Source organism: Dysidea avara, chromosome 5, assembly GCF_963678975.1.
Source record: "Dysidea avara chromosome 5, odDysAvar1.4, whole genome shotgun sequence".
NCBI classification, from domain to species: Eukaryota; Metazoa; Porifera; class Demospongiae; order Dictyoceratida; family Dysideidae; genus Dysidea; species Dysidea avara.
In genome coordinates, this window is record NC_089276.1 from 1,106,091 (window position 1) to 1,134,078 (window position 27,988).

Below are 27,988 nucleotides of genomic sequence, written 5' to 3' on the forward strand. Positions count from 1 at the left end.
GCCCAAAAAGAAATGGCAGTGAGGCCATCTTGAAGGGAAGAACATTCCTTGAGAGTGTTAGCTGGAGCATAAAGTAAAACATCATCAGCATGCAAACATTTTAACAGTGGAGTGTTTTACCACAGAAACCAAACCATTTATGTAAATCAAAAACAAAAGTGGACCCAAGACAGTTCGAATTCCCTGTGGAACTCCAGAAGTAACAATGGCTCAATCTGAAAAAGTACCATTGATTACCACTCTTTGTTTTCTTTTAGTTAGAAAAAATCTAAGCATGACAGTACTTTACCATGAATTTCTAGAGAGCTTAACTTAAGCAGAAGGCGTTCATGTGGTACAGAATCAAAAGTCTTCGCAAAGTCCAGCAGTAGACAATGTACAGTGCTTCGTTGTTCTAAACATTGAGACCAATCATCAACATTGAGACCAATCATCAACAGCCTCAGTCAGAAGAGTTACAGTAGATCTTTTATTTCTGAAGACAGATTAAGAAGGACTAAGCAGTAGGTGATGCTCCAAAGCAGAAACTAAGTGTCAGTGCAAAATGCACTCAAAAACTTTGATTACAACAGAAGTGAGACTGATTGGTCTGTAGTTACTAGTTATCATTACACTTGTGTATCGGAACATATTTCCTGAATCCCAATCAAAGGGAAGAGTACCTGTTGATAGTGATTTGTTGAATAAGTGACAAAGAGGAATGGAAATATAATCTGCAGCATTTTTCAGTAAAAATGAAGTAATGTTATCAGGGCCACAGGCTTTGTTAACATTCAAGTGGCACAGTTCAGCATGAACTTCTTCAGGTGTTATAGAGATTGAGTAGGATGTGAGGATGCAGAAGTTAGTGAGTCAAGATTAGTAGGATGTACCCAAACAGTTAATCTGGAGCTTTGTGTGAATGCATATATCTCAAATATTTTGTGTTGTTGTTATGTACCCTTATCTGTAGAGATGAATATACTTTTAATGTGTACACATAAAATACTGTTTATTGAACTAGCTACATATACACATGTTGTAAACAGCATCCTGAAAACACTCATAGCTAATACCATATCAAAATTCTTTCACTATATATATGTATCAACTTTGCAGTTACCTCAATTTCCTTTCCTATCCTCTTTAAGTTGCCCCTTAGTAACCTTTCAACACTGTTGATTCCCTTTTGCACAGGATGGTTGTCTCAATACTACTCATTATAGTAAACCAGATCACTGTGTAATAAGGTCACTTTAAAACTGGTCCGTCCCCAGGTGTAGCCATGATGTGTGCGCAAAGTGACCTCCTGCTTAATGTCGGATTTCTCTCTCTCTCTCTCTCTCTTAACGTATATATTTCAATACGCACATGGCTTCTCTAACTGTTTGATAATTCACATGTTGGCAATACTCTACATTGTCATCGTGTCATAAATTTCATATTCACAGTGCTATAAACTTTGTACACTTTTAATGAAGACAACTTAACTTATTACTGGATCTACTTCAATGATTTAATTTCAAACTACATTTTATGTGCTTAAAAATACTAAGTTCTTACATGTACGTATTTACCACCTAAAAGTTATATATCACTAATAATTTTACCTGTGTGTGGGTAGCTTACAAGACACATAATTAATGTTTCGTCATGTATGCTGATTACTTGTCACTGAATTGTGATAAAATTTTGGGACAATTCTACCAGAAAGCATAATTATTGAATTAGTCATTGTTCCCTCTGTCCCTTGTGTGTAATTCAATTATAAAGTTTTATTTTGTATGTCAAAATTTCTGTTTCTGTTGTGTACTGATTATGACATGATCCTTTCAATGTGCAACTATACACACATATACGTGCGTACTTTGTGTTTGGTGACAATCGTTGCTTTGGCCAGTCAACATTCATTTTCCCTTTCCTTTTGTGATCTTTTTGATATCAACAAGCTCTTATTATTGCTAGTTATATTATCTCCTTGAACTTGTTCATGTCAATCAGACAATTGATAGTACAGTAGTATTTTAATCAGTAGTAATAAATGAATTATTCATTTTGGCTAATGATTATCTCGCACAAACATATCACATGCACATAAAGTATCTGTAAGTGAATTTTTATCAGACTTAAAAGTGATTTGGAGTGGTTAATAATTTTGTTTACAGATACATATCTTTTGGAGATTTACAGGATGGTCATTCTTATCAAGTTCCATTTTGCCTACTCAGAGTCACATATGCGTCAGTAGGTAAGTCCCGATCAATTCACTGAGGACATTCCAGTTGATACCACTGGTATACATAAGTGCCAATAATAAGGTCAAGTTATGATTGTGAAATGAAAATAAAACTAACCCTGTTGTGATTATGCCCACTTTTAGTGTCCACCTCAAGTATATTTTCCAACTTGTTTGCATCATGTTTGAACATGTAGCCATATAAGGGTATGGTGTATGCACACATTCAGGTTTGGTTTTAGCATGCAGTGTTTATGTTAGTAAACTAGTTTTTATTTTCATTTTACACTTTATGATAAACTATAGTTACAGGTGTAATTAGTTCGAAACCTGGGGTTGGAGGGATTTTTTTCCTTACTTTGGCCCCTTTTCTGTTACACCCTATCAGTCATTAAGTCAGTCACTATGTCAAGTCAATAAGTCTAAGTCCTTGAAATTAGGTTAGGTAATCCTAAGGCTGCAGTATGCGCATGTTGCTGTCAGACCTTCAGTGCTGGTCACTGTAAAGTGTTAATAATAGTAATTGTAGGTGATTTATGAGAACTATCAACTAAACTATCAAAATAAACACTCAACAGATTTGGATATTTGTACAATATGTTGAGCTCTCACAAGTATCTCTCCCTTCTCTTAGTATATGAGCTACACCGTATGAATGATGTGGAGTATTGTGTAGGTATTAGTGTGTGAACTTCCATTAGGGAGGGAGAAGTGTCCACTAAAGTGTAGACCAGTTTGTTGAATATGCTTTTATACTGCATCATGATTTGCTATTATAGCTGTTATAGCCACTATATTAGTGTAAAGTCTTGAAGTGTATTTTTATTGGTTATTTCATTGTCATTCAGAAGTATGCAAGATGTGCACTTTCATGGAATCTGATATGTTATACTTGAGGATAATTCCTTTATAAGTTTATTTGGCTTCACTGATCATCATGCACACAGGAACAACTCAGGACGCTTGTCACATTAGGAAAACTTTATTACACACGTACCAACATTGGTTCCTTAAAATTTTCTACAGTGAATGTGAATGTATAGCATTAGCCAACAACACATTGCTGCCGGACGGCTTCAACACAAACGACCATGCATCATCAGTTACATGCATACAAATGTATTACTGTTGGAGATATCATCTAAATAGAGGCAATAATTCATGCTCCTGTATGACCTTTACCTCACATTTCCCTAGCTATTAATTGATGATCAAGATAATGGCAAATTATGGGAGCAGAGAAGTAGACATTGATGTATCAGATATTGAGGTGGATAGTCATGGACACTTTAGTATCCAATAATGCAGCAGTCATCAACAGTCTTAGCAACACTAACAGTAGCAATAGTAATAGTCATTATAGAATTCTGACATGCATGGTATTGAGAAGACCTTGGTGATCAACTACATTATTATGTCATTGAGCCAATGTATAAGATTCAATAGTTATTATAAAATTATTCAGCTCTTATACTATTGTGTGGCAAATGAAATTGTATAGTCATTCATCACATTAATACATTATTTGTAATAATTGTATAGTTCCATTTGTCACAGCACAATGTTATATGTATGTGCAAATCACAGGTTCCCCTATAAGACATTTGAAGCTATAGATTTTAACAGAGGACTGAAGAGGAGGTGTTATAGCACAACCAACGTACAAGTGAAGTAAAATCAAGATCCTCTTCTGCTTCATATCCATCTCTATGAAACTATTTGTGTCTTGTTCATAGCTATGAAGATGTAATGTGTTTATACAGTAATAACTATATGCATTATAAACATTTTAATTGTTAATTTTGCTTAAGTATATATACATAGCTAATGATCCTGTGACTGACTTGATGGCTTGATGGTGGCCATATGATATGTACATAGTTACTAACATCCTGAATGATCAATGAATTGCATTATGAAACCAAAAAGATAATTTGTTATATGATGTTAAATTTAATCTGTCAGAGTTTTATTCTGTGCACTAGGGACCTGTGAGAAGACTTAAAAGTCTATGAATACAGGGAGTGCATGGACAATAAATTAAAGATGCACTTAGATATGACTGAATGCAGTTTTGCCTTAGTCAATATGCTATTGACATAGGAGCAACACCTCTTTAGTTTCAAAGATGTCAAGTTATCACCAAGGCCCTTTAGTGTCACCTTTAGTTACATGATGTTTGATCATCAAACTGCCTACGTTGATTATATAATATGGCGAGCATCATAGTGAATAGCTGAGATCTATGGTGATCTGTCTGTCCTTAAATTCCTTTCCAAAAAAATTATAATCCTTGTACATCACAGCTAATGGGAAATGTTTTGCACATCAATAGTGTGTCAGTGATGTGGCATTTCTTCCCTTCCTTGTTGTCTCAAAGTTTATAGTCAGCGTGTAGGCTTTTACTGAAATCAACCTGTTGTATATGGAAAATTATTATTTTTGCAACCTAAAAATTATGCAGCGCTAACTTATTATATAAATTCTACACAGTATATGAAATTAGCACTATATAGCTATATGTATATTTTACATACCTGTACTACTTATAGTTAGATAACCTATTTTTCATTTCTAGCTGGTATGTATTACAATAAGCATTGATAGCTTAGTCTATATTACACCTGTATAACCATGAAACTTTGTTACTGATCTCCAATACAATGGCAAATTTGCATGCATACTTACATCTGTGTCTGCCTGCCTGTGGGGAATAGCTCACAAGCATAATGAAGCCGTAATGGTTTGTTGGTTAGCTTCAATTTCACTACTACACTAATCTAACAGGAGTGCATGGGATTGGTCTAATGGCTATAATTGTGTATAATTGTAAACGTTATATGTGTGAGTGTAATTCATTGCTATAAATTTGTCAGTAAAACTTTAAAATGTCAAGAGATTCTGCTGATACTACATCAATTTTTCCATAGCTGAATAACATTTGGGGAAAAGCTGAATTTATACTAGTAGACAGCTGAATGAACTTTATGCCACTGCCCCTTGTGACTCTTGTAGAAAGTCGGATATAGATTGGGATTGACAAATTCACACCGCATCCATGAATAATTTTGTAAAATTTAAGTAAATGTAGTTTTTAGATGCATACAATTTGAAAGATATATATACAGACGGCTTCAAAGATATATTATGCAGCACATTGGACATTGGACAAATCAATTGACATGTTATTATACTAATCATGAGTTGGTTGAGACATATTCATTGTCTAGTTACTTGGTTGGTTATCATTTATCCTGTTTCAGCCAGCATCAAAAAAGTAATGATCAATATGTTCAAGCTTGCATGCACTGTAAAGAACAGGTAGTTTGAACTGTCCAACAATGTGACAGCCATGCTGGGGGCGATGGTAAGGGCAGCCAGCTGTTGACAGTATTACTTTGAGAGTAACTCCTGTACCACAAATCTACATGTGCAAGCTGCCATATTTGAGTATGCAGTGTGGCACCGATAATGGAGCAAGGAGTGGAGAATAGCCTGTGTGACAGTGCATGCTATAAACCCTTAACAAACTATGATCACATATCTAGACTACACTTAGTGAAGAGAAAGATTCCCCCTCTTAGCTATGAGCTAGTTAGAACACAAAAATGGCTTCGCATACTCAATAGAAATAGCACTTATGTGGCAATGTTCTTTGCTATATAAATGGATTAAAACCCAGCATGTAGTCATTCTCAACACTCCAAGTCATTGTAAGGTGACAACTGAGTGAAGTACTGAACACAAAGTGAAATGGAGTTGAACTGCAAGGTTATTATCTACGTTAGCATAGTGGTGCTGTACGGGCTCACTATAGTGTGCTCGTTGCCAGTTGGAAAAAGAGAAGCCCCGCCTACCGCTGATCAAGAACCTATTACATTTAATAAACTACTACCTCCACTGATAGATCTATCCAGCTCTGATAGTTTGTTTTGGCTTTGGAGAGGAGCTTTCGATCTTACTGATGAAAATTTATTGAAGGCTGAGGTAAGTTTTAAAAAGTACTTGCTCTCGCGTGATAGGTATTGTGCGCATGCGTATAATGTTCACGTGGTTATTCTCTTTGCAGTATCAGCAAAAGAAGCGCAAAGTGTGCAGGGGACGAGTGTTCTACGACATGACAGGAAAAGAAGAAAAAAAGTGTAGAGAAATGACTCCTTTAACATATGGCCAATTAGCCAAATACTACAACGAGTTGGTTGTTCAATTACAACTGGCCAAGACGATTGTCAACGACTCCAGTCTAATCCCTCGGGAAGTGATAGAGGCAGAGCAAACAGAAGTACTGGAGGCAGAGAGGGGGATCATCCAAATGCTGAATGAGACTGTTTTACCAGTACTAGAATATACAGTAAGTCAATAGCTAAGGGTCACTTTATAAATTACTATGACCCATCATGTCACATTACAGCTGGCAGCTAATGACACGAATTGCTCCACCACAGAAGCAATTGTGGACCAAACAATTTCGATTTATACCAACTGTACAACAGTGCAGACATCCAATCTGTTCCTAGCTCAGACTGCACTTGACTTGTTCCACAACCTGAATTATACCATTAATGAATTACAAAATCAAAGGAATGAGAGTAGAACAGCAGATGATGATAGCTCAGTGATGTTTCCTGCAGCAAATAACTCTAAGGAATGGTGTATCATCCAGCAGTGATATCTGAAGTAGCTGTAGCATTTGTGTGTAACACTAGTTAGGAACTGACCAAGTTTGCGTCATCGACAATCGGCACAATTTTAGAACATACAAACTTATTTATTTATTTATTTATAGCTAGGCTCATTTTATGGCTGTATATACTTAGGAGGTTTGAATACATGAGTATAATAGTTGTTGTATGATCTTCATTCCAACAATATTTATTACTGATTTATTGCAAGGTTGTTACTACGTAACTCCACTATGGTGACCCACAAGAAAGTTATAGCCTTTATTGTTAGAATCAGCTGGTGACTTGATTCCTACACTACTCATCGGTGCTTAAGGGTTCACACAGTCTGGAATTGGCATTTTCCCTTCGTGCTCATGATAACTATAATGTTGTTAAGTATTTACGTATGTGATGCATGGATACTGGACGCCAGCTATATCTGTTTCCTCTCCTGGATGATTGTATAGTTACTTTGCTCACTGAATAGTGCACTTGAACTATGCTTTGTTGCAATTGATGAGTAAAGGGCCCATGATGAATTGATAGACTGTGGACATTGATAAGTTGAAGCATCTTTATGGTATACATATTATTATGACATTAAAGCCATTGTTCCGACTAGCTAGATTGTATGAAAACATAAAAAATGATAGTCATCAATCAAAAACAGCTTCAAGATCTTTATGTATACATACAGAGCATGTGTTAGTTAGCTGTGTTGTAATATGTCTTTTGTCTGGTTATATATAGTTGTAACTATAATGTAAATAATGGGGAACAGTACACTACATTACAAAAATGATGTAATGAATTAGATAGAGTAACAATTTCCCTTATCACCCATATATGCTGCTTTACTATACCATTTGCATGCATAGTTATAACAAATTTCTTTATACAGAGTGATGTATACCTGCTGGGTAGCTGGTTAGAAGAAACATTATAATTTTGTAAATTTTGGTTTAATAATTAATTCCTCCTTCTCGATCTTTCCCTATATAGACCTTAAGGTTCACTGAAAGGAACACTTATGTCCCAGTGGTGAGGCTTTGGTTGTTGGAGGTTGGTCATCCCATGACATCATAAGTTGTTAGGGGCTTAACACTGATGCAGTGGACATCCAGAAATGAGAAATGATGTTCTGTTGTTTCCTTCGCCCGCATTGGTGACCTCTTTTTTCTTGACACCCACTAAACAAGCACCTCTTTTTTCTCAACACCCTGGGATCATGTTAAATGTTTCAATTAGATTCATTTCAAGGGTGTTCAGTAATGATAAATAAGGAGACCAACAATTAATCCACAATGCCCATGAAGGGACTTTTGTGAAGCTACGTTATATTATCTGAACATTCACCAACATGTAAATTGTGTTAAATCTATGTATTTAAGTAATAATGTGTGCTAGCATACCAGGGGCGGATACAGGGGGGTCAAGAGGGCCCTCCAAAAATGTTTAGCATTCCAAGATCGAAATAAGTCACTCTACTAAAGCAGTCACAGTATTAGAGCAGTGTGTAGTGAGCTATGTAAGGATTTTTATGTACTTTATCAATGATAAATGCGTAGTTGGTGAAGTGGGCAGCTATTGTCAGCGGCTGTGACCTTTTTTTTTGGTCTCACCTACTAAACCAGATACAATGCAGTGCCTCAGTTCATTTTGGCTCCGCCTTTCCATAAGTCTGGATCCACCCCTGTAAACGTAGCATACTGTATGTGTGTATTGTTTTGTTTTATACCTTTTGTACTGTACAATATGTATTTTAGCTCTGGTGAGGAAGAACGGCTCATGCCGATTACCATGAGGATATCAGGATAATAATAAATCAATCAATCAACCGACCAATCAATCAATATTACAGTGCACATTGATGACATGAACCTAGCTAACTCTCAGTATAATTTTGTGTAACTATCAGTCTCAATAATTATTTTGTCGTGATGTACACTATACATAGCTACCATACAGTAAGATACAAATCCATAAATCCAACGAATCCATAATCCAAGCATGTAAGTCTGAAATAGTGCGTAAAATAAATTATAAATCATGCAAGGAACCTTGATAATTGCATAAGTCGCTTGGTCCGAATTCGAAGGTATGGCACAGGCCCTATAGTGTGACCCAACCATGTAGCTAATTATTAAACAACAAGAGAAAACATATTGTTATCATCTCATTAAATACATACACGTAACAAGACAGCTATAACCAAAAGCTCATCATATTATAGGTGATACAGGTACATATCAGTGTATGTATTTAATAATATGATAACAATAATGTAAACAAATTTATTAAAACTTCACAGCATGAAAGCTTACACAGTAAAAAATAAGTAGTGATTACTGTGGCAAATAGTGAACGTCACTGGAAATTCTTAGTGACGGTCACTAAAATGGCCAGTGACGTTCACTATTTTCCACACTTATTTTTTACTGTGTAAGGTCTACAAGACTCAGTGGCCCTGTAGCCTGAAAAACAATGCAATGTAAACTACTTATAATACAGCTACGTATACATACGATGTGAGTGGATATATTATGCTGAGCATTTAGGGCACATTTAATGTACATATAACTACTTCATTATATCTTTGGCAGTACTGATCTACTAAAAACATCTCACACCATGCAAGAGGAGTTATACCCATCCAGTTGATCAATATAATACTGTGTGGTTGCTCCTGATAGTATTCCTTGGGGAAATTGTGTAGTGGGTTGTGCATAAACAAGCCATGGCCAGTTTTTCCTTTACATATAACAATTTCCCCCCATTGACATGCCATCTGATATGTAGTGTTCATAGGAAGAATGATACTGCTGCTGCTTTGAGAATCATTGTTTACAGGCTGCTTGTCACAATAATGACCCTTTCTCCCTTACATCCACAAAGTATTACAAAGTAAACAAATGCAACATGATCCGTGCATGTACATAATTGCCTAGTGCACTTGGCTCTATTCTAGACATTCATAGTTTTTATGGTGAGATTTTTAATCCTATACTGAGTTTGATAATACATCCTACTACAGTGTTTCTGAATATGTTCAGTTTATCATTTTGATGACATCTCATTATACAGTATATGTGACTGGATTTCCAAAACAGTATCTTTCACACACACACATTCAATTCTAAAAACTTGTAAGTCCATAGCTTTTTGTTGAGGAATCTGAAAATTACTTCATGCATTGAACTACGTATGTTAATGTATCATTGATCAAAGTTGGCAAATGGGATTTTGTGTGGAAGATTTCTTTTCACAAATCCAATTAGCTAGCAGTGTTATACTTCAATGGGTGCTGGTTAGCAAGTTAGAAATGAGCTTTAAAAGAGGAATTACACCTGCCAAGTGTGTATAATGTGTAGTGAGTGTACATTGCATTTGTATGATGGTGTGTGCGTGTGTATCTTGCCATCGTGAATTTCGAAGGAGACAGGATATTGCCAGACACAAGTGCCAACATGTCCACAAGTGGAGGAAGAGATAGCCATGGTTCGATCCACTACCAAAAGTGGGGAGCATCATCCAGTGGATAATTTCACTTCCATGGTCAATGGTCAATGATGTGTGTATGTTCTGTGTGTGTATGTTCTGTGTGTGCATGCGCGTGTGTGTATATGTGTGTGTGTGTGTGCGTGTGCGTGTGTGTGTGTGTGTGTGTGTGTAGTGTGTGTGTGTGTGTGTGTTGTATGTGTGTGTGTGTGTGTGTGTGTGTGTGTGTGTGTGTGTGTATGTGTGCAGTGCATGTGTGTAGTGACTCTGTGTGCGTGTGCGTGTGGCATGTGTAGTGTGTGCGTGTGTGTGTGTGCGTGCGTGCGTGCGTGCGTGCATGTGTGTGTGTGTGTGTGTGTGTGTGTGTGTGTGTGTGTGTGTGTGTGTGTGTGTGTGTGTGTGTGTGTGTGTGTGTGTGTGTGTGTGTGTGTGTGTGTGTGTGTAAGGCAGCATAGCCAAGTCAGCCTGGTAAATGAAAGGGTCCTGGTTCGATGCTTGGTTAGCAAAATTGGTGCTGTTGTTATTTCCTTGAGCAAGCCACATTGCTCCAGTTTACCCAGTTGTTTAAATGGGGACCTGGGGACCTGGTGGCCTGGTGTCAACTGGAGAAGCAGCCCACCCAGCTGCATCATCAATGGGTACCTGGGGAAGCAAATGCCAACTGTCCAAATGTAAACCAACTATACTATAAATTTCACTTGTTATGTCACATAAGTATATTCATAGAATATGCTTCTACTGTTTGGCCACCTCACCTATATAGCTTGTGATATTAACAGACTATAAATGACACAATGTTTTTGATCCAGGTTTGTATACAATGATTTTAGGAGAACATCGATCTAGCACAATGCTGAGCAACTTGAATTGACTAACTCCTGATGTTAGAAAATACCGTTCGAAGCTACTTATGCTATATACAATTGTTGGCAATATAATAACAGTCCCTCACAATCATCTCATCAGATTTGCATTACCTACCTGGGGCATAATTTATCCAAGATCTAACACTTATTCACTCTCTTTCTTCCCTTCAACCATTAAGCTTTGGAATGCTTCCATTATGCTATAGATCAACTGAATTAGAATACTTTAAAGTAATTTAAATTTTCCATTATATTTTTTGAGGTCTGCACATGCAATAAAACTAGGACAATTTTACTAGTGGCAAACAGAAACATTAGGAAAATGTGTGCCTTAGGATTTTGAAGCTTATCTATTGTGTTGGATGAAGCAGATTTCAGTTTGGTAAAATGCTCTCATTGCCAACTTTGCATGATCTGAATTTGCATGATCTAAATTTCAACTTCTTTTATGAATGTTATAGAAATCTGATACAGCTGCGTATAACTATAGATGTAAAAATTGGAAGATCTGTTGCTATATACAATTCTTACATAAACTTCTGCACAACAGTCTTAACCAAGATTTCTAATGGCTGCATAACGACATCCACAATACACTTCTTTGTCTATAGTAGATGTATAAGCATATTTACTGTATATTTATAGCTAAAACTTGACTCTTATGCAGTATAAACTCTATACAGTATAGCTTGCTATAACATATAAAGGCACATGCACACCTATACCTGTATTATAGTGTCCAAATGCTCAATTGTCTTCATGCCTCACATTACATAGTAGTTATGTATAGTGCACTTGTATATACACAGTTTGGTAGTCCTACCAGTGTATATACTGTATGCTAATGCATAAATTTGTGCGGCCCTTTCATTTGTGTTTGTAAAATAGGGCTAAAACAGATATCCATATGTGACCTGATCTTGGAAAACCTACCTTTATGGAACATTGGTCAATTTTCTGTTTTATAGCTTAAATGAGGTACTGGGTGCTCATCTATCTTTTGTTAAAATTTCAGCTTAATATCTTGAAGCATTCCTGAGATATGACCAATTTTCTGTCCTGTACATTACAAACTAACTTTTATGGTAATGTATTGAGTTCTGTGAGTGATTAAGGGTGACAAATGGTGAAAAATCACTTTGTTTACCAATAATTCCACTCTTACCATATAAAATACTTTAAAAAACATTTCTGATAGTTTAATGAAGTATTCTTGGTACTTATGTGCAATTAAATGCCATCCATGCATCACTGTCTAAGACTAAGTTTTAGCCATTTCAACACCTGAACAAATCACCTAATTTGTAAGTTATTTGTTGTCCCACGCATGTAAAATTACCACATAGTCTGATATAATCTGTCATCCATATCTCCTAGGAAAAAGAAGCTATGGGTGTGAAATTTCACAGCAAGGATGTTTAATAGTTGCTTTATCTGAATGTGCAAAAATATCAATTTTAAAGAAATCATTGAAATTTTCATTTGAGTTTTCCCAAAAAGTTTGTTTGTGCCCATAAGGTAGGTTTTCCAAGATCCGGTCACATATTATCCAGATATCTGGATAATATATAATAATTTACTATCCGGATAGTAATTTGAATATAGTTTCTAGTAATTTGAAACCATTGTAACTTTTCCTTGATACATAGCTACCACAGTTAAATGTTATTACATACTTAATTTTTGTTCAAGTGTTATGTTTTATTCTAAAGTACTAGTAAAACAAAAATGTTCACAACAAAATATACAATGCTAATATAGCAAGTGATGATGTCACTATCCACAGGATATCCAGAAAATTTGTTCAGGATATCCAGATATTAAAAAATACTGTCTCTTTCAACCCTATTGTAAAGACATGAATCTGCATGACTTTACTTTCACAGTTCTTGTCAAAAGAAATCTCTTCTGGACTGATGCACGGGGCAGTATATACATATGTATTACAGTGGGAAATTGTATAAATATAGAGAGGCATGTAGGCCTCAGGGAATTATGCTCCAAGTTTTCATCATTATTCTATTCAGAATTTCTCCAAAAAAGTTATCATTATACTAATATTATTCCCAAAATGTACTCAGTATTCTTCCAATTTTTATTTTAAAAGTTCAGCTTTTGCAATTTATAATGTTTAACAGGATTATGGTACAGTAATTGTGTTGTTCTATTAGACAGGAAGTTAGCTTTTAGTTGCTAAGATGCTTAGTTACTGTTGCAATACGGTAAAGATTTATTCCGCTGACTATTCTATTAGAGTAGGTGACTGCTCTATTAGAGTATCTCTATCTCAACTTACATGAAATCACACATTATGCCAATTATGCTCTTAAATCACTTCAAAATGCCAGAATAATTCCCTATTATTTTACCTCATCATTATACTCAAAATTATGCAGCCATAATTCCCAGACCCCTAAATGTATGTGACATTCAGAAGTTTGCTCTGCTGCTCCAACTAATTATATAAACTCTATTTCACATCAACTGAACTGAGACAAGGGCACAGTGGGTAAATCTTCAACTTAGAAAGTGTGTGTGTGTGTGTATACATTTTATCTTGCATGCAAATCACTAAAAATCTGAATTGTATTTAAAAATAATTGTGTTATACACATATGCATGCTATACAATTATAAATTAAATAAGTGATACCGATATCGAAGTGTTTGATGCATGACTGAGCTAAGTCAGTGCCCACCACACACATACACACAAAATATTTTCATTGTTTTACAGAGTTAGACACCATTGCTTGGTGCTGTCCGGTATTTGTGCTTCATACTTAATAATGTTGTCGATGTGTTTCTCATGAGCAGCCTTCAGCTTTTCATTCAAGCTGAGTGCAGTCTGACCGAGGAACACGTTTGATGTTTGGACTGCTGTACAGTTGACATACTGCAATATTATCCTGTTAGCTAATGCTTCTGTGGTAGAGCAATCTGTGTCAGTGGAGCCCAGCTGTAACTATGTAGAAAATGATGTCAGGTAAATCAGTTGTACAAATTATGGCCATCTGTTACAACTTACCATAAATTCAAGGGCTGGCAAGATGCTTTCGTTTAATAATTTGATGACAACTGTTTCACTGTCCAACGCGGCTGTCATATAATTCTCTTTGATCTCCGTTGCGATGCTGGCTTTGTAGTTGTATTCCGCCAATTTTAGCTGAATGACAAATTCGTTGTAATATTCGGTTAAATGTGCTCGGCTAAGAGTGGAATGGCCTCGACCTTTGCACGCATCGGCTACAGCCCCGCTGTTGAAGATGCGACCTCTGCATACTTTTCGTTCCAATCGCTGATACTGCAAAATAATAATTCACGTATTACTATACGCATGCGCATTACTAAGTATGCTCTTTACCTCTTCAGTTAACCAGGTCTCGTTTGTAAGACTCCGTGCTTTTTTCCATAGTGGTAGCAAACCATTAGAATCATCTCTAATCCTCGTGAGCTGACCGATTGCTTCCTGCGACACCTTAAACGTCGTACGAGTTGTCCTTAAGGGGAGTGTTTCCCTTCTGTGTACTGGTAAGGACCACACGATGGTGGTAGTAACCAGAAAGGCTGTAGTAAAAAGTTGTAAAGTGAAGTAGTACATTGTCTTGTTGGTGCTTCCAAACAGCAAGTGAGCTATTAAACTGTTTGGCTTGGATCGTTCAGTGAGTAGCAATCTTGTAGCTTGTACTTCGTACTGTTGCTGATGTTCGCTATATAGCTGGATTTCATGGCCTTTTATAGCTGACATTGATGATCACAAAAATTTTGTACACCGGTTCTCTTTTAAACGTAATACCGGTACTGTAACAAAACGAGGAAACACCACGATGCGCATGCGTACGAAAATCCAATTCAAAATATTGGTTTTATGGTTTTCTGAATTACGTTTCATGTTTTTTTTCCGCGTGAGGTATTTACCAGGATTCAAATGGCCGTCCACATCACATCCTTTCCTTGTGATGTGTATGGTCAATTATTTTACACATCCTGAATTATTGGCTACTAGCTTTATAGCTGCTGGTAATAACTTTATCCAACCCATGCAGTGCAAGATTAACATTATATTCGAAGAACAAACAAAGATTGGAACAGCTTACCAATATAGAACTTTCGTTTGCGCATGTGATGTTTGTGTGTAATTTCTATTTACTCCCCCTTGGCAATTGCCATCTCCCCAAGAAATAAAATAGCTGAATGAACTATTCGGCGATGGTTCCACAGTTTTCAAATCCAGCTGACATGGGTTGCAGATGACGTTTAAATGTTCTATAGAGTGCTGGGTGTAGCTTTTTACTGTCCAGGAATCACAGATGATTATATAATGCACAAATTACACTGAATTACTTAGTTATTATATTTATGTAGTTATTACAAAAATTATATCCATGGAAAGGATTGGGGGGGGGGGAGGCTGGAGAAAAATTATACAAGTTATTAGGTATAGCTTGTAATATCCCAGTTTTCCTTAATTGTGAATCATTAGGAGTAAAGTAATATTTGAGGATATATCAATAAGGTCATAAATAATTTTATAAGTTTAGAGTTTTTGGCAAACAAGATGACTGCACATGCCTTCCAGTAAGTAAAAGTCTCAGTTGATTTACTAAACAGTCATGCATACGTATAATAAGTTGCAGCTATTTTTGTCATTCATTAGTGACTCTAGATCTGTGCTGAACACATTTCGCAGAGCAGTTATATCTTTAATTAGCTATAATAGCCACCATATAGTTCAGGAACTCCCATATAGGGTTTGATGTGCATTTATTGACAGTTTTGTACAGTTTTGTGGTCACTGCACTGACCAGTTATCATTATCCGGAGAAACTATAACATCCACCAAGATCTTTAAATATATGCTGTAAATAGCTGTTACCATTGACATGCACTCTATACTTTAGTGCGTATCAAAAATTATTCCCAAAAACATGTATTCATGAGCAGCATTGTTACCACCTGATATAGCTAATACAAAAAGTGGGGCCTGCACACAAATAGACAAGTTTCCATGGCGATGAACAGTTAATTATGCAAGTGAAAAAACTTAAGCAGCGGTAAATCACAGTGTACAAAAATTTCAATATTTTTGGACTGATGTTGCAGATGCCACTTTTCTTTGCTTGATTTAAGAGTTGTGAAAATAGCGATTATTCATAAGTTTTAATTGTAGCAAAACTGGTGGTACATCATAAAACTTGATCAAAACCCAAAACTGGTGGTACATCATCAAAACTTGATCAAAACCACTGCACTTTATCACTGAATGATGAGTAGACAGAATATGTAGCATAGCCTGGCCTTGAATAATTAATCTTGTTTGTATGAGCCAGGCAGCAGATGCTTCAACTTTGGGCAGGAAAGTGTCGATAATATCTCTAGATACTGCAAACTTTTGGGTTATAGCGATAGGACTAAATACAATAACTATTTCCGAACTATATACAACTCTTTCATACAAATACATTATCATATAAGTGTATGTACATACTATAGCTCGATACTGCGTGATACTCTTGAGATACACATGTGGATGATTGAGACTGTTATATACAATTTCTGTGGTGTCAGGTCATCATAAGGGCCAACTAACTTTCTGATAATTCTGAACAGTTAGCTCATCATCATTGTATAAGCCAAGTGACTGTACAATATTACGTATGGAAAGTTCAACAAGTGATAACATAATAACAGTAATCATTCATTAATGCATCAGTGATAGGGCAAATAAGGAAACACTTACCTGTACTTATCCTTGAAATAAGCCACCAAAGTGTATGTCATCATGCACACCGCACATGTTGGGAAACCATATGCCTAAACATTTATGTGTTAGGTATATCATATTACTTTGTGTGACCACAAGAGAGCACTATGCTATGACAGTATAAAAACTTGCATATTGTGGTAGCTGGTACCAGGCAGATTCTATCAGTATTACAATTATATTGATAGATACTTCAATTTATGGTAGATCAGTAATGAATATACATATACAGCTATTTATTGCATACCACAATAATCTGATATAGTATGTGGCAATTTGCATTGCATATCTAGGTAGTGAGTACAATGGTTCCACACTGATAAAATCTTCAACCGTAGCACTATAGCACAGATTGCTATGCACCTTGTGGTCTGCTGAATCAGTATCAATTATTGTGAACTACCAGAAATCTGGCGGTATATGATTAGTATTAAATATAGTGCCTGAACGTTATGGTTCTAAATTCTTCTGTTGCTTTACTAAGTAATAGCAATAGTGAATTGTATAGTCTTATCCATTTTACCTCTCAGCATCAGTTTCATAAATTAGGCTGCAGTTAATTGTATCGTGTGGACAGGAGCTAGCTGCATATATAGTTTACGTGTTTGTCAATAACTGACCAAAGCTTGTTTAGCGCAGTTAATTTGCATAACTTAACTATCATGAAGGCTGCATGCAAGCCCTTAACGGACACTTTTTGACCCAAGGTTTTTGTCCTATATCTATTTGCTGTAATCTAGAGGTCTTAATTCCTCTTTCAGCGGTAAAAATGTATGTATAGAATCAGGCGTATTGGGACTAAAATCTTTGTCCTTATTTTTCCATTGTGTCCTTAATTTGGAGATTTTATTAAGATTCCATTGTACATATGATTACATATAAGTGAATGGTATATAGTACATTGTAAACATATAACTGTGTACCTACTTACGTACAACCATAAAATCACTTGAGCTAACTATATTGCTATTAATAAATAAAGTAGCTATATGAGTCGATTGTCGATGATGAGAATGATTCCTAGCTAATATTACTACACATCACACACAAATACTGTAGCTGCTTCACAGTTCACTGCTGGATAATACACCATTCCTTAGAGTTATTTGCTGCAGGCAGCTGCAGTGTCACTGGGCTGGCATCAACTGCCATGCCACTCTCATTATTAGTATAACGCAAGTTGTGGAACAAGTCAAGTGCAGTCTGAGCTAGGAACAGATTAGAAGTCTGTACTGTTGTACAGTTGGTATAAATCGAAATTGTCTGGTCTACTATTTCTTCTGTGGTGGAGCAATCCGTGCCATTAGCTGCCAGCTGTAGCTGCATGTCATGGAATGATGGGTATAGTAATTTACTGAGTAACCTAAACCAGTTAACTATTGACTTACTGTATATTCTAGTACTGGTAAAACAGTCTCATTCAGTAGTTGGATGATCCTCCTCTCTGTCTCCAGTACTTCTGCTTGCTCTGCCTCTACCACTTCCTGAGCGATTAGACTGGAGTCGTTGACAATCATCTCGGCCAGTTTTAGTTGAACAACCAACTCGTTATAGTATTTGGCTAACTGGCCATATGTTAAAGGAGTCATTTCTCCACACTTTTCTTCTTTTCCTGTCATGTCGTAGAACACTCTTCCCCTGCACACCTTACGTTTCTTTTGCTGATACTAAAGAGGAATACCACGTGATATTATACGCATGCGTATAATGACATAAAGAGTCTACTTACCTCAGCCGTCAATAAGTTTTCATCAGTAAGATAGAAAGCTCCTCTCCAAAGCAAATACAAATTATTAGAGTTTTCAGTTGGTGTTATCAGTGAAACTAGCAGTTCATTTAGTGTAATTGGTTGATCGGCGGTGGGCGGGGCTTCTCTTCTTCCAGCCGGCAACGAGTGTACGGTAGAAAGCGCAGTCAACAGCACGATGATGTTGAAACAGATTGTATGTCTGTACTTCAACTCCATTTCGCTTTATCCTCTTTTTATGCTGTTCTAAATCTCTGCCTGCAAGTTAAGTGCTATCCTGAGCTAGTTATGAATGATAATATCTACCCATTCTTTTATATACACGTTCGTTGTGAAAAGTACACTTATTATTTGCAAACACATTTCCATAAATAAGCAATGTGGAAGCCTTGTAGTGAATACAGTGTACCAGCACAGGGAAATTACCTAACAATGCGATCTTGCTGACTTTTTAGTAAGTGTACAGGCCTGTGCTGTCAGTCCTGTAGATGCTTGTACTGCCAGAGAATACTTTGCTCATCACGGCGGGACATGAACCTCATTACTAGCAATAATGAGGTGGTCTTATTACTGTAAGGCTGTCAGTAGGCATGTCTGATATATTTGTGACATGAAGTCAATTGGCCCAGTTTAGCTAGTCTCATCATCAAGGAATTAAGTTTTTATTTATGGGATATTGTTAGTTATCTGATGAAACTGCAAAAGTCACATGCCTGGCTGCAACCATTCAACTTTGGTAGTTCAAATATAGCAATATTCAATTTATCGACAATACCATGCACGAACTATAGTTTTTATTTACTTTTTGTAACTGCATCTCCCAGATCACTGACACCTTAAAATGATTCTGCCTGTGTGCTTAATCACTTTCTAATGCTACCATATATGGGTAATGAAACTGATGGCTGCTTTTGGTGCTGTATAGTATGAAACTGATTGCTTTAACAATCTATTGTGATCCATGTCAATAATGTGTTCCCCTCAGATAGACACATATGGATAAGGGTTACCCAATAGTTACAAACTATATTGGTTTCATATAGCTAATCAGTAAATGTAGCTATGTCATTGCAACTTGTGGTCAGTACAAATCAATACTTCAACCGGCAATCATCAGATGAAGGTATTCATTGAGAGATTGCTAATCATTTTATGCATGTATTCATCAAAAACCACAACACCTCATTTACTTTGCAAACCTATTTATTTAAACCAAACATTAATGAACTCTCCACTTGTGACTTTATGGATTACAAGGAGATATAAATGTGCTAACCAGAGTAGAACGTGTGTAGTGCATGAAAAGGAATGGATGTAAGAATGCATCTACATATCATACAATGCATGTATGTTAGGAGAAAGTTCTTTTACGTACACACACGCACACACACACACACACACACATACACACACAAAGCAAGCAAAAAAGCAAAGCAAAGCCTATGGCAGCTGTACGAAACACAGCTATTGCTGCCCAGCGAACCAGCACTGGGATGCTTGTGCACCACCCAGGCGCTTGAGCCTTGTGCAGGCAAATCCTCCTGGCTAGTAACCCACAGGAGGACTGTCCAGGTCTCATGGAGAGAGGTCACAGAACCCAAAGTTTCACAACGACCTCAACACCGCTAAACGAGACAAGGACAGTTGAGCATTTGCTTCCCCAGTTAATACCAGGTACCCATTGATGGTCAGCTGCTTCCTCAGTTGACACCAGGCCACCAGGTTCCCATTTACACAGCTGGGTAGACTGGAGCAATGTGAGTCACATTTCTTGCTCAAGGAAACAACAACACCAAAGTGGCGTAACTGGGAATCGAACCTGGGACCTCTCGATCACCAAGCAGACAGACAGACAGACAGACACACATTATATATGTTGACAAGAAAAACATGACAAAATTTAATATTTTGCTCTTTACACCAATCTTATTCGTGTATGTGAACAATCTTGATTTTGACAAAATATAAGAACACTGCAGCATGCAACCTATCCAAACTTATTCCATGCATACTACATGTGTGATGGATTTCTGTTCCACATGCAGTAATACCCACAAAGTTTTCAAGTTTACATGTGTATCTAGCAACAGTTATGCTATCTTGTTAAATTTCATATTGTCAAATGTGAGCATGCATGAGTTTAAGAGGAAATTAAGGAAACCTATTTCTGACACTTCACTACATATGGCTATTTAGCCATCTACGCACTTCCTATTTTGATGTAAGAATTACAATTTTCATTGGAAATAAACTGGATATGAAAATTCAGTTAAGACAAGACAGTTTAATGTGACACCACAGACAAATGTACTGAACTTGAGCTACACATATGGTTAGATAATATAATGTTCATATGGTCACTTGTACACATGCAGTGCAGCTGCAGCTGCAGTGCATATTTATAAGAATTGAATCAAGACATTCAGTTTTATAATTATAACTGTTGAATCTTTAAAAAATGTTACACTGAATAGCATACAGTTAATTAAATTATCATAAAGGTCTTCTCACTAACATGTCAGAATTATGTACGACTATAACTCAGTGTTACTGCTAGTGTTACTAACACTGTTACTGCTACTGCTGGCTGCTGCATTATTGGGTGCTGCTGAAGTGTCTGAATTATCCACCTCAACACCTGATACATTACATTTCTGCTTCCTTCATCATTATCTTGACCATCAATAATTGCTGCATGAGCATGAATGATTGCCACTAGATGACATCTCCCAACAAAAAATGGTATCCTGCTCAACCAAGTGGTAATTCGTAACAATGAAAAAGTATAACATTGAATGCTGGAAGGTAACCAAATAGTCATATATACTATGTACAAGGTTGTATGCTAACCTGTATCAGTATAGCCAGTGTGTAAAAATGAAGGCCTGGCTATGGAATCTCATGTAATGCGCATAAGGAAGAAAATGATACAAGAAGACCTTCTGTGTATGCCCTCCAATGCCTAAGTGGTAAAGAGGATAAGAATATAAGAAAAACCTGAAGGAAAATATATGTAATATAGCATAATAAAAAAAACACTTTTCCTAATGAGATAATGTCCTGAAAAGTTCCCTGTTTGGTTGTCAGTCAAGTAAGGAATTATCCTCAAATACAGTAGTAATGGATGCCATCAAAGTACATTTTCAAATGTATTGATCATAACAATTTCCACTGCTAGATTAATAAACTGTACTTGTGAAAATAATGGATAGTGGACCAAACTTTACAGTGCACACTTTGCAGATTATCCAAGAGATCAAAGGTCAGACAATCCCTCACATAATTATATATTACAATGACATTACTAGCTACTAATTTACCTCAGCCAGTATTTCTTGAAACTGACAGAATGACAGAAAACAGCATAAAAGTGATCAGCCTCAACCACAACCAGTCACATCATCAAACAGAATAGTCCACCATCATCAAGGGCCTCACATATCACCACCACCAACCCTATACAGAGTAGCAACTGTAATATTCATTATGTATGCCATTTTGAATAAGATTATTCATAGTCTTTATGTATTCCTGTAGCCCTACATGATCTGTTCACATGTATCTAGTCTATAAGTTTGTACCAAGAGGTAATAATTTAACTCTTGCTTGTACTGAAATGAAAAATTTGCATATATATATATTATATATATTTCTTTGAGGCCAACAAAAGGGTAAATATTATGTGTTAAAGTGCCTTAACATTGTATTTTGAATAAATTCATAAGTGTAAAGATGAAAGCAATAATTATAATTTGATTCATGAGAACAGGTAAAATACTAAATTTTAAGAACCTTACAACAACAACATCCTCTATGATTTTTAAAAATACAAAGAAAATGTTTTAAAAGCCCTGGGGGTGAAAACAGAAGCCGTGAGTAGGCACAAGCATAACAGGGACAAGTTTTTCTTTCAGTCCACAATCATAACTTGGCCTTATTATTGGTACTTGTGTATACAAGTGGTACCAACTGGAATATGTTTGATGAATTGATTGGGACTTACCTACTGATGCATATGTGATCAACAACAGTGATACTTGATGAACATGGACTGGACTGACTGTTCCATCGAAGAAAACACTACACGCATAAGCTGCAACAAAGCAATGTTTGTTACAATGATGGGGCCCTAGTCCCTGTGATGACCACGCAGCAAAGATAGTAAATCACAAGCTTTAGTGAGTATAATTACCAAGTTAGACAAAAATTTACATATAAATTATAAGTTAACCCTATATAGCTATCTTACAGCAAATCATTTTCAGCTATTATAGCACTTGCAAGGAATGGAAGAAACAAAGCAAGTTCAGAAACCGTAAGAATGTGCTGCATAGATACTTGTTATAGTTGTGTACTGACTAAGGCAATGAAGAATGTACACACTGGCAGTCTTAAATCGAACACTTTAAAAAACTTGTAATTGTTCACTGTTCAACTTATAACTGTGATCATAAATGTAACCTTTGAGCATGAGTGATCAACTGTCCCATGACCAAAAGTACGTAAGTATTTTATTAAGGTACAACACAAACAGTCAAAGTAAAGTGTCCATGGTGGCAATATGTCACAACATACAAAGTTTAAAGCTCATGATCAAAGTCAACTTGCAATAGAAACTAAATTATCCTGTAGTAAAGGATGCTTAATAATTGAATTATACACAAAGGGACACTACAGTGAACAATGATTAATTCAATCAAACGTGTCCCAAAACTTCATTGCATGATGCAACATTGAGTGCCTCAAGGGACAAAACACTAGTAAACAAAATGTCATTGAAACCAAATTAATGTGTAAAATTGGATCATACCTCCTACCTTATAAGTGCTCCTAACAACATCACCAAGTATCGTGTATTGAATTTAGAGGCTTCAAAATTAGTCACCAATAAACACTGGTGCATTCATTAGCAGAAGCCAACCCAACAAGACATTATGGTTCTATCAATTCAGTCCTATACTAGTATTTTTGAGATATGTAATGCTGAATGTACTATAAGACTGCACAATTTCCAATTTAGCTGCAAAAAATTATAATTGTGCATGTAAAAAGTAATGATAAGTGTGCAAATTTAGGCATACAAATGATTCTGACTTTAGTATAAGCATATGCATCATATTCACTAAGCAGGTCACTTGGTATGTATACCAGTGACGTGCCAGTTTAATGAGTGACCTTATTACACAGAAACCTGACCACAACATGATGAGTCATAGAGAGACCACACTGAGGAAAAGGGAATTGGCCAAGTTAAAAGTTTACTAAAAGAACACAATACACAGAGGGTAATAATGACCAGGAACGGAAGTCGAGGTAATTATAAACCAATAGGTAAAGTGTTATACATCAACTAGTAATTGATGATTATGCAACATATATGTAGTTCATTGTAAAATACAGAAATGTTTGTAAAACTTTTATATTGATTTGTATCTAATATAAAGTAGAATTTCATCTTCTAACTTGTAGAGTTATGGAGGTAGTTTCTGGGGAATTGATAGCTTGCACATGCAAGATATACAAACAAGCATGTACAGTAATGAACTGGAAAAAGACACAACTTACATAGCAGCTTGAAGAAATGAAAATGGCACTGTCTCACATACATGGACACCATTAAATGAGATTCACAGCTAACCCCTCAAAACATACACCCCCTAACTGCCTTGAACATTAGTTAGATTTGTACAACAATGGAAGGGACAGCTCCTACAATGGAAGGGACAGCTTTTTATTATTTTTATTTATTAATGCTTTACAGCACAAGTGCCGGCTGAGGGTCTGTAGGACACCTGGTCCTACAGCTGGTCCTACAGCCTGCTCAAAGACTTTAGCTACTAGACTTCAGCTATTTAAGTTGTGTTTGAAAAGTTGGAGAAAGGAGAAAAAATCCATGATTGGACCTAGGTGGCCTCGAACCTGCAGCCATCCGATTTACGCTCGAACGCTTACAGGAGTCTACCAGGTGGTCAGGATGTTTTCTCCTTGTTATTTTCATGTAATTATATCCATAGGAATTCTAGAGAGTAACCCATTATCTCTAAGTACCCCAAGTAGAACCAAATGGACACTAGTTTATTTATTAATGCTTTACAGCACAAGTGCTGAAGGTCTGTAGGACACCTGGTCCTCCTACAATGGAAGATACAGCTCCTACAATGGAAGGGACACAATTATATAATATTAACTATAGTATCTGACAACACTACCTGGACTATCGTCAATAACAAATTGCAACATCTAAGAATGAACAAATTTGGAGGGCAGGTTCCCCTTGGGATAATCCCACAATATTACTATGACCCTCAACTATTTGCCACAACATGACCACGTTGCTCTCCCACAACTAATAGAAGAATACTCTTTGATCTATATGGGATTGATGAAATACCATGATATTCATGGTAAAATTCAGGTAATTATTGAATAATATGGCTGCTACACATGACTCACAAAGAAAATGGTTGGCAGTACCCCTAACAGGTAGCGCACAGAGCTAGCCATCTGGAACCTGAACCAGTAGTAACTGCCTGACACTGCATTGTATAGGTATCCTGAAGGTAACACACAAAACCATATTGTGTGTTGTACTGCAATACAGAAACTGTTATCTATGCGTAGTATAAGGCTAACTACAGAAATTCACCATTTGATTAATAAAAATTGTTACTTTTATCATACTTGGTAGAAGAGAAAGACCCATTTGGATTTAATACCTAACAGAAGTCTTTGGCACTTGAAGGGTCTTCTGCACCTAGCACCTAAATATAGCTACTTTTCTGAGACAGAAGATAGACGCATGTAGGTTCACAGAAGGTTCAAGAATACTTTAGGTCTTGAGATGTTCTGTGTCTTTTAAAAATACACAGTGGTAAAACTAAGGTGTGTAATAGTATCCAACAGTATCACACGGTATATTACCCATGCATTGATTAAGATTGTGTAGAGTAACACAGATATTTCAGTTGTTGCTCATTTATATACGTGAAATGTTTAATGTGTAACGTGTAGCATGAAATGGTAATTTAAAATGGATACGTGGCAACAGCCTGGCCTCAATATGTTTCACCAACCAAATGTTCAACAGTTGTTGTACAAGGAAAGTGTAGTAAGGACCCAAGATAACTCCAGCTCTAGTGGCACAAATGAGCACATTGCCACACCTTCAGAGAACTGCTTGCAGTGCCAGAACTTGTTGGTTTAGTGGTCAAATACATCATGCACCCATTATAATACAACATAACTGAACTATCTGTGTTATTCTATGCAATCGTTAATCACAGGGTACTGCACCGTTCAATTCTCTTGGTTACTATTATATACTGTTAGCATTACAGATGAAGTATCTATTATTTCAACTATAATAATAACTGATCAGCATTCAAGGAATTTACGTTAGTAAGATGTAATCAATAACATGTTTAATAACAGCATCAATAGACAACAATGTAGTTGAGCTGCTTGTTTGTAACACATACAGATGGTAGCTTAGAAGCATTAAAATACAAAGGAAAGCATTTGTGATCATCTTTGAAATACCATTCTGATATGAAGTATTGGTTTTGTATTTAGTACTTCCATTTGTACTGACATACTACACAATTGATTTGTCTCTAGTACACATACACGGGAAAGTTCTTGTGATGATCAAATATTTACTGCACATCAGTTTTCTTTTTGAAAGGAAAAGAGAACTTAACTACTTTAACACTACAGACCCCCATAGTGTATAGTACTGGAACTAAATGTTTACAATAATGTAACATGTTTAGTTATATATATTGAAAACTGACTAGTATGCAAACATGTATAATGAAATATGAACCTAAACATTACAATATGAAACATTTAGTGTTGGATTAGGAAGTGACTTCCTGTGTGGTCATGGGAAGGTAGCCACAGGGAATTTCCCTCTTAACACTTCACAGTATCATATTACAATGACAACCTCTCTGCCAAGACACCACCTTATAAATACAGTATTGTTATTGTCACTAAGGTGCTAGAAATAAGGGTCATTAATTGGTCAGCTCTTTCCGAAAACAATAATTTAATGACTTCCTCATTGAAAATTTGTTCCACCAAAACTTTAATACATACAGTCAAGCCACACAGTATGCTGAAATTGGTTGGTAAATTATTAATGCTGTTTTTTCTAACATTGCACTAGATAATGCCGAAACAACCTACAAAATTGCTATGTACATGCTCCTAATGTACAAGCTATGTACAAATACATAAAACTGTAAGCCAACTTAAAATATTTTAAAATAAGATATATTAAACATGGCCATTATAAACAGATGGTCTTATTGATGAGATCATGAGGTACACCTTAGCTGTGTTTGGGACGTACTAAGGTAGCTACAATAGTGAAGTGGTCTTAGTAAAAAAGTGGCCACTAAGTGAGATCTCATTGTACTTTGTATCACAGAAATACACTCATAGAAATTCTCCAAGTTGAACATACAGTGTATGGGCCACTGTTAACCACATTGTGACACAATGGAGGGATTTTTCACAAATTATGATAACGATTTCCTGTCATTAATTACTAGGCTCAACACAACTCCAAGTGACACCAATGTGCCAGCCAAATCATTACAATACAGGCTGCTGTTCACTTCTATTGGAGGGAAATCATGACAGAAAAAATTCTGTCACAACAACACAAGTTTTGGTTGAAGAAAATGTATTAGCATTTTTAAAGTAGAAATGGGAAAATCTTGACACCTATAGTCATACTTAGTCTCACTGACAAAGTTTCCCTCCAAAACAACTACTCCCTGGCAACAGACATGACAACATAGCTACTGAAGTGACACAGCAGGTATGAGACTACTGTACAATACATTGAGAATATAATAAGACCTCAAAAAAACACATGATGATCACAAGGCTTTAAGGACATCGCTGCATGGTATACAAAAACAGACTGATGTTAAGAACATAATGACAGACAGGCATGTAGCAGGGATCAACAGAGACATGTACACAGACAACATAAACACACACACACACACTACACTTAAACACACACACACACACACACACACACACACACACACACACTACACTACACTTAAACACACACACACACACACACACACACACACACACACACACACACACACACACACACACACACACACACACACACACACACACACACACACACACACACACACACACACACACACACACACACACACACACACACACACACACACACACA

The 27,988-nt window shown here is 36.3% G+C and overlaps 2 protein-coding genes across 2 annotated transcripts; one reads left to right on the forward strand and one right to left on the reverse strand.

Moving 5' to 3' along the window:
* The first annotated feature begins 5,968 nt into the window (after nucleotides 1–5,968).
* LOC136256494 (uncharacterized) lies at nucleotides 5,969–7,097 on the forward strand. Its single transcript, XM_066049469.1, has 3 exons — nucleotides 5,969–6,202; nucleotides 6,285–6,566; nucleotides 6,627–7,097. Exons 1-3 carry the CDS (start codon nucleotides 5,969–5,971, stop codon nucleotides 6,882–6,884), a joined length of 774 nt encoding a protein of 257 aa, XP_065905541.1. The 3' UTR covers nucleotides 6,885–7,097.
* Nucleotides 7,098–17,843: 10,746 nt separating this feature from the next.
* Nucleotides 17,844–18,990, reverse strand: LOC136256805 (uncharacterized). Its single transcript, XM_066049844.1, has 3 exons — nucleotides 18,736–18,990; nucleotides 18,395–18,673; nucleotides 17,844–18,326 (listed from the first exon to the last, which is right to left on the reverse strand). Exons 1-3 carry the CDS (start codon nucleotides 18,970–18,972, stop codon nucleotides 18,078–18,080), a joined length of 765 nt encoding a protein of 254 aa, XP_065905916.1. The 5' UTR covers nucleotides 18,973–18,990; the 3' UTR covers nucleotides 17,844–18,077.
* Nucleotides 18,991–27,988: the final 8,998 nt, after the last annotated feature.